General features: G+C 38.2%; 1 protein-coding gene across 6 annotated transcripts in view; it reads right to left on the reverse strand.

Moving 5' to 3' along the window:
• The window catches only part of Mindy3 (MINDY lysine 48 deubiquitinase 3), a 75,346-nt gene that overhangs the window by 12,515 nt on the left and 54,006 nt on the right, over positions 1-8,825 (reverse strand). For all 6 annotated transcript variants that reach the window (XM_026783087.1, XM_005354626.2, XM_026783089.1 and 3 more), the window contains one exon: positions 7,229-7,301. In XM_026783087.1, coding sequence (XP_026638888.1) covers positions 7,229-7,301 — 73 coding nt within the window. The remainder of the gene's footprint in view (positions 1-7,228; positions 7,302-8,825) is intronic.

Consider the following 8,825-nt stretch of genomic DNA (forward strand, 5'->3'; position numbering starts at 1 on the left):
AGAAGAAGATAATGACATCTTGAAATTTGCAGGCAAATGGATGGATCTAGAAAACATCAGTTTCAGTGAGGTAACCCAGATACAGAAAGACAATTATCACATGTACTCACTCATAAGTGGTTTTTAAAACATAAAGCAAAGAAAACCAGCCTACAAATCACAATCCCAGAGAACCTAGACAACAATGAAGACTCTAAGAGAGACATACACAGATCTAATCCACATGAGAAGTAGAAAAAGACAACATCTCTTGAGTAAATTGGGAGCATGGGGACCTTGCGAGAGGATTGAAGGGGAGGGGAGAGGCAGGGAATGGGAGAAGAAAAAATATGTAGAGCTCAAAAAAAAAAAAACCCCTCAGTATGTATATATAAAATCATAAGAAGGTAAAAAAACAACAACGTAATTCAGCAATTGCATAAATTATCATGAAGAAATGTAGTGTAAAGAATTCTTTACAACAAATTCTGCTTGTTCCAGTCTCATTTTATTAAAGTGTAGTGATTCGGTCCTATTTAGATAACTGATGGTGTAAAAGCAAGAAAAAAAATCTTAAAACAAGCTTGACACTAACAAATAACTACAGAATTAAATATAAAAAAATTCACACTAAAGCCAACATAGCAACAAGGACACCCACACAAAAGAGCTAAAGCTTGTATGCACAGAAGAGCTAAGTGATGACAATGACAATTTCACAAAAAATATTTTATGGTTTAGTTAAACAAACAGTATAGAAAACTTTTTGCCCTGCCAGGGTCCTCCACATCTTAGGGCAGGCTCTAGCAAGATTAGTCTGCCTCAATCTCCCCAACCCACAGGTCTAGCCCAGAACCCAGTTTCAATGCCCAGGACTCATCTGAACACCACTGGATATGCTGACCCCAAACTTGAGGCTCCATGTAGGAGCATACCACCTGCCATCAGCTGCAGGCTCCTTGCAGCTCACATCTAACCTGTTCATCTTGAAGCAGGGTCTAGCCAGGTGAGTGCACCTCGTGGTCTGCTCCGTGTACCTTGGTGCTCCATGCATCTCTCCTAACCCAAATCTGCCTCCCAACTCAAGACTTAGACCAGAACTCACATCCTGTGTGCCAGTCCAGTTCCCAGGGCACCTGACTTCATTCTACCTAAGACAAATCCAACCTTCAGGACCAATCTGGCTTATACATCCTGTGTTATGTCCTAACATACTGTTTCCATATCGGACTCAAAACTAACAAAAGAAGTTCACATACAAAGATCTCATTGCAAAAATACAATTATGAAAGATGAAGACAGGACTTAGTCCCCCAAATCCAGCAATCCTGTAGAGATGTTCTCCAAAGAGAAATAACTACATGAACTTCAGAACATAGGATTTCAAAGAAGAATCATAAACTTCGATAAAGATTCCAAGGAATTTTAAGAAGATAAAAACAAAAACAAACATCCCCTCCCCACAAAACCAAAACAACAGCAACAAAAAAACAAACCCAGCTCAATGAACTTAAGAGATAACGAACTTAAAACAACAAACACCTGACTAATCTCCCCAATCCAAATATATAAGGTTGATGGAAATAATGGAGACAATATAGGATTTGAGAATTGACTTCAATAAAGAGATAAAAACATTAAAAAGAAAAGCTGAAGTGAGGATGGATCTGCAAAGTTCAATAACATAACTAGAACAAGGGAAAGCCTTAGAAGTAGAACAAATATAGCAGAATACCAGGACCCAAAGATAAAGTAGAGAAACCAGACCAAAACAAGCAAAGATAAGGAAATATTAAAGAACACACACATACCTAACATACAAAAAATGTGGGATTCCACCAAAGGACTAAACCTTTAAATCAAAGGAACAGAACAGAGTGATAAATCCCAGGTCAATTGCACAGGCAGGATCTTCAAAAACATTATAGAAGGAAATGTCTCCAAACTAAGAAAAGACAAACCCATACAGATACGAGAAGCACATAAAACACCAAATAGACAAGACGAGCATTAAAAGTCACTAGAGAAAAATTGCCAATCACATAAAAAGGAAAACCTATTAGAACAGTTGATTCCTTAGAAGAAACTTGGAAAGCCAGAGGAGCCTAGAGAAATGCAATTCAAGATCTAATGGACCAGAACTGCCAACCTAAACTACCATACTCAGCAAAGCTGCCTGTCAGAGTTGAAGGAGAAATAAAAATACCAAATACTTTATGATACCAAAGTCTAAAAATTTTATATCCATCAAACCAAGCCTAAAAAAATACAAGATATACATTGGACTGAAGAGAGGAATAAGCATAGACAAGATACTGTAAAAAGAAAATTAACTAATAATTACTAAAAAAAAAACCCAAGAGAGCACAACCAACAACAAAAACACAAACCACAACAACACAATATCTGTGTTCTATACACACTTTTCATTAATAACCTTAAATATTAAGTCTTATTAATAATTTAAAATATTAGAGCCTCAAAGCTCCAATCTAAAGACACACTATGGTTAACTGGATCAAGAGACAAAAATCCATCTACCTGTTGTCTACAAGAAAACTTAATGTTAAGACAGGGACCACTTAGAGTGACAGGATGGAAAAAAGTACCCAATCAATGGGACCAGGCAAGAGACGTTGCTACCTAATATCTGACAACAGGCTTCACACTAACACTAATCAGACAGACAGAACAAAAAAAGATACTTGATTATAACAAAGAGAACAATCAACCAAGAGGACATCACAATTACTATCCTTAACATAAATGCACCAAACACTGGCACAGCCAATTTCATAAAGCACACCTCTAGAATTAAAGAGAGAGGCTATCGTTAATCCACTAATAGTATGTGGTTTCAATACCCCACTTTCTCCAAGAGACAGGCCATCTGGACAAAAAAAAAAAAATAAATAAACAGAGAAACATTAGAATTAAACGACATCACACATCAAATGGTCTTAACAGACACCACAGATATCCACCAAACACCAAAGAATACACATTTCTTCTCAGCAGCTCAGACACTTCTCTAGAATGGACCTAAACCTGGGACACAAATCTTAACAAGAAATATTGAAATAATTGATGATAATTAAACAAAATTTAAAGAAATTAAATGTCAATAACTAAAATGGTAGTGTATATATACAAAAGAATATAGAAAGCAACCCAAACTCTAGCAATGCCAAAATTAATGATTAAAAAAAAAATGCCTGTAGGACAGTTAATGTCTTTTTCACAATTAGACAATTTTCTAAGAAACCTGTCTAAAAGTCCTACTCATGTAATAAACTACAGATAAATTGAGCAGCTGCTCACTCTGGATACCTATTTTAATAGTCTACTAGGCAGGAAAGAGGCTATATAAAGACCCTTTGCATTGTAATCATCCTGAGCAGTACTTCACCCTTTTCAAGGCAGACTGCCCTGGACTACTTGTGATAACTGAAAATGCTCACATTTTAATGTGAAGGACTAGTGTAACCACAGCTTGTCCAGCTACAAATACTGTGAGGTCTAAGGAATAAAGTAACTGGCAGGGCGGTGGTGGTGCACACCTTTAATCCCAGTACTCAGGAGGCAGAAGCAGGAGGATCTCTGTGAGTTTGAGGCCAGCCTGATCTAGAGAGGAGTTCTAGGACAGCCAGGGCTGTTACACAGAGAAACCTGGTCTCAAAACACCAGAAAAAAAAAAAAAGACAAGTAACTGAGAGCACCTTCAAAGACATTCAAGTTTATAAGCTTGTTTTTTTTTTTTTTTTAAAAAAAAAAAGAAAAAGTTATTTTGTTTAGTTAAGTCACAGCTCCAAGCTCAGAATCTCTAATCATGAACCAGATTTTGGCTGCCAGCAAACAGGAAGAATAATCTGAAAAAGTCCCTGTGCTTATTGGCTATCACTGATGTCTACTTCACATTTTGCATCTCAGCAAGACTAACATAAAATTCCCTGCTGTCCCTGTTAGGACCCTTTCAGAAGTCTAGCTCCATTCTTTCAATTGTATTGCTAATGTAGAATCCCAGTATAGCATGTGCCTGAAAGCAAAGCCCAGATCCACAACATGATCAGCAGATAAAACTGGACTTCCAGCTGGGCGGTTGTGGAGCATGCCTTTAATTCCAGCACTCAGGGAAGCGGAGGTAGGCAAATCTCTGTGAATTCCAGGCCAGCCTGATCTACAGACTGAGTCCCAGGATAGCCAGAGATAAACCCTGTCTTGAAAAACCAAAAAAGTGAAAACAAACAAACAAACCAAAATACTATAGACTTCCTTAAAAGTTCATGCATATTGGTTTGCTGCTTGGTAAATCATTCTCATTATGTTCTGAGCAGTTTTTATTATTGTTATTTCTTAATTTGTGATTTAATCCTGAAACCCTATCAAGTAGTTAAAGTGGTATAATAAAGCATCACTAAGATTAAAATTTTGATAGCATTTCCAAATGAGAAACTAACAATTCAAAAATATACTTTTGATCCTATAAGTTTGCTTGACATCAAAATAAGTAGTTGCTTCTATAATCCTGAAGAATCTGAAATACAGATTGCTCTAATTATTCAAGCAAAAGGAAAGGCAATACCAAATTATTAGCAGCGGTCTAATGTCAACCACTTTAGAATGGTGGGAGCATTTCTATGACTGTAGCTGTAAAAGAGACACTGGCAATATTTAGAAGGGTCTACATTAGGTGGTTTAGAACACCTAGAATCTACTCTTGGCTCTTAGACATACAAAATACATATGAAGCCTTGAAAGTGATGCATACAAAGTTTAGCAACTTGGCAAAAAATGTTAATAATCTATCTTCTAGATTCATAGCAAAGTTTTTGTGGGTGTTGGGGTGGGTATGAGCATGTATTCGTATGTGTGTAGGTCAGAGGTGAGTGGTGGGTGTCTCCACCTTATTTTTATTTTATTATTTTTTTTTAATTTTTTAAATTTATCTATTTATTTATTTATTTATTTTGGTTTTTCGAGACAGGGTTTCTCTGTAGCTTTGGTGCCTGTCCTGGAACTAGCTCTTGTAGACCAGGCTGGCCTCGAACTCCCAGAGATCTGTCTGCCTCTGCCTCCCGAGTGCTGGGATTAAAGGCGTGCGCCACCACCGCCCGGCTAATTTATTTATTTTTAATTAAAATTTTCCACTTCCTCCCCTCTCCACCTTATTTTTGAGGCAGGTTCTCTCACTGAACCCAGAGCTTGATGATTCAGCTTGGCTGGCTGGCCAGACTGTTAGGTTCCAGGATTTTCCTGTCTCTGCATCCCTAGCAGTGAGATCACAAGCACACACACCATGGCTAGTTTTTAATGTGGGTGCTGGGGAGCTGAGTTCAGTTCCTTGTGTCAGCATAGCAAATGCTTCCCTGAGTCTTATCTTCAGTCCCATGCATGGCAGCACGGTTTGTTTTCGCATATTTGTGGAGGTAAAACGTTTTCTAAGCTGTAATGTTACTCACACACAGCAGTCTCCGCTATACTTAGAAGATGGATATGTAGTGGCTGGAGAGCAGCTGAGTAGTGAGAAGACTTGCTCCTTTGCCAGGACTCCTACTGGGTGAATCACGAGTACTTGTCACTCTAGCTACAGAGCACCTGAAACCCGCTTTTGGCCTCAGAGAATACCTGAATGTGTGTGGTATTCTCACATACACTTGGCATACACACAGACACATAAATACAAAATAAAAATAAATTTTTAAGGAAAGCAGGTGCAAGATATGGTCTCATAGAAGTGCTGCTATCAGTGGTGGCTGGCCTGCCAGCACAAAGTTCATTCATTTACTTGAGTATAATTGTGAGGAATAAAATATAATCCATGTTAAGTAATATAATTCAAATTTCTACTAGAGGGAGAACATTTTAAGTAAAAAGGTTTTCATCTTCAAATTTGTATGTGTGTTAGCTTGTTTGGCAGGGCTATATAAACTGAATAGGTTCTTCTTCCTTTACTAGGTAATGCTTTCCATACAGGATCCGCCATGATGAAGATGAGTTTCCTTTTCTCACCACTGCTCTTGTAACCAAGCTTAAGGCTTAAGCACTGAAACGGATTGATGTGGGATTCCCCTCTGTATCTGTGAATACCACTGGGGAATAAGGAAACTGCCTTGGCCTGTTGACAGGGCAGAGTAGAGCTAGGCAAGGAAAACTAAACTAAATGCCAGGAGAAAGGAGGCGAAGTCAGGGAGAAGGCATGGAGTCACCGCCAGAGACATGCCATACTTTGCCAGTAAGCCACAGCCAGGTGGCGATGCACAGATTAATGGAGATACAGGAGCTAGCCAGAAATATGCTTAAGCTTTTGGCCAAACAGTATTGCAAATAATATAGTTTCTGTGTGGTTATTTCAGGTCTGAGCAGCTGGGAACAAACAAGCGGCCTCCAACAGCAACGGATTTTCGTTTTCAGTGTTTTCACTCACAAACCAACCTGCTCCTGATGAGGCAGTACCAGCAGAGCCCGAGAGAGGAGCCTTGCTAAGAGGAAACGGAGCAGATTTGCAAGAACTAAGATCTTAAAGCAGAAGACAGAGAACACAACAACTGAAGCTCTTCAGTGCTCTGAAGGAATGCCCTGACCTAACAACTTAGGTTTTATGTGGGTTTACAACAGAACTGAAGGAGTTCATTTGAAGTTGTCTTTAAGGGAGGGAGATACAGGTTCAGGCACAATGTTTTCTTCAGCACAGAAACAAAAGGCCACTGAGACTCCTCAGGTAACAGTAACTGTAGGCAGTTAAATGATACACGTGTAAAGTTTTCAGAACTCATTTTGGTAGAATAAACACATGGTCAGAAGGATGATATTTTTCCACATGAAGATTTTTTCAATTACCTTTTACTGCAAGTGTGTGTGTGTGTGTGTGTGTGCCAGAAGTGTTAGATGTACTGGGAACCAGGCCTACATCTTCTGCAAGAGCAATCCGTGCTCTAACTGCTGAGTCATCTCTCTTGCACCTGCTCTGCTTATTCAGTGTTCATTTGGATCAGTTAAATAAGAAAAATATTACTTAGGTGACTCCTGTCTTTTGACATCCTGTATCAAAGAGAAAATCACCTTTAACTCAGGGTCCCAGGAAACGCAATTGTTCAGTGGCAGAATCTGACGGCAGCCACAGTCCTGTGTGTTCTGTTTTCATTTTATCACTTCCTCTAAGTTCTTTTTAAGATTTGACACATTCATCTTCCATTCAGTAATCCAACTCATCTTTTGAATAAAATCTGAGTATCAATATAGGATGTTTTACCTTCTGGATCATAGGTTTGAAAAACTCTTCTGGCTTGTTCAGAAGGCGCCTCAGGGGCAACTAAAGCCATATCCTAAAAAATAAAATGAATACCGGCAGTCAGTTGCAACACCATCATATTAACATTAAACACTTGGCTGAGGTGGAGAAATGATGACATTTGGAGTCAGAGTCTTTGGGCTACAATATAGCCAATGCGAGTGGCCAGAGAAACCACCAGCTCTCTCTAGTGCTTACTTTTACTTCTTCTGAAGGATGGAAATGACACTTAAACCACAGAAAATAGAGAGGATGTCATGCCAACATTATAAAAGCAAACAATATAAAATACAGTATGCAAAGAATCCATAATTTGTGTGTTTTATATTACCGTATATGTAAAGAAATGCATAACTTCAAATATCTTCTAATTTTCAACAAATCAAAACTAAGAGAAAATACAACAGAATATACTCTAGTTTTCAAGGAATGGAAACTATGAGATTAGAACAGAGACTGGGCTAACCGCAAAGACTAATACGGACAATCACACATTATACTATAATGATAAATGCCACTCTGTAAGTGGGATGTAATACATGCAGAAGGTTCTGCATATCTAATTTAGCTTCCAAGGAGACATCCGATGGCATAGCTACTCCTTTCCCCGCATAAATCAAGTTTCTTCATCACAGTGGGCATCACTGCTCAGACTACACCCAGAAGCCCAGTGTTTCCTCATACAGCTTCACTGCACAGATCTAAGCCATTGTGAAATCCTAGTTCTGATGGACAAGAATGCAGAATTGAGGGCCCTGTAGTTGATGTCTAGTCATAGCTTCTCTCAAGCTTTTACCTATATTTGTGTTCTGTGAGTCACCTCATCAGAGAACGGGTATTCCTTCACACTATCTCAAATCCTCGGCCAGTGCAACACAGTGAGACCATCTCAAACCAAATCAAAGCAGACAACAAAAGACAACAGGTGTGAAGTATAAATAGTAAAATTTAAAATGTTTTATGGACAATTAATCTTAACTTATGTCCTCACCCTTTCTTATCTCACTTATGGAAAAAGAACTAAAAGAAGCAGTAATTGAATTCTCACCTGACCCCGAGGTCTAACCTCCTTAGGATCGAATGGCATGTTCTGTTGTTATGAAAAATTAGGAATCAGAATCAAAACAAAGAAATTGCACAAGACCTTACCTGTTTTAATGTATTCCAAAAAAAGATGAATAAGAAAGAGGACTTGCTAATTTAAACAATTCAGTAATATAGATTATGTTTCTTGCTTTCCATCCCAGAGGCCTTTTTTCTGCATTTTCTGCTATTCTGACCATATGCACACACCAAGTAATGTCTTCTTTGGTTTAATTTTCAATGCTGTTCTGAATTCATGATTTAGTTCTTTACTTGCTGGATACACGGGCTATGTTTAATTTTTTGCTATCAAAAAGAATGTATCAAGCAAACATGAAGATATAATTTTATGTAGGCTTAATTATAAGAGAGATCTACAGTGGTCACTGGGTCACAGGAAGAAAGCATGTATAATTATAAGAGATCTACAGTGGGTACTGGGTCACAGGAAGAAAGCATGTATAATTATAAGAGA

Source organism: Microtus ochrogaster, chromosome 16 (genome assembly GCF_000317375.1).
Source record: "Microtus ochrogaster isolate Prairie Vole_2 chromosome 16, MicOch1.0, whole genome shotgun sequence".
Taxonomy (NCBI): domain Eukaryota; kingdom Metazoa; phylum Chordata; class Mammalia; order Rodentia; family Cricetidae; genus Microtus; species Microtus ochrogaster.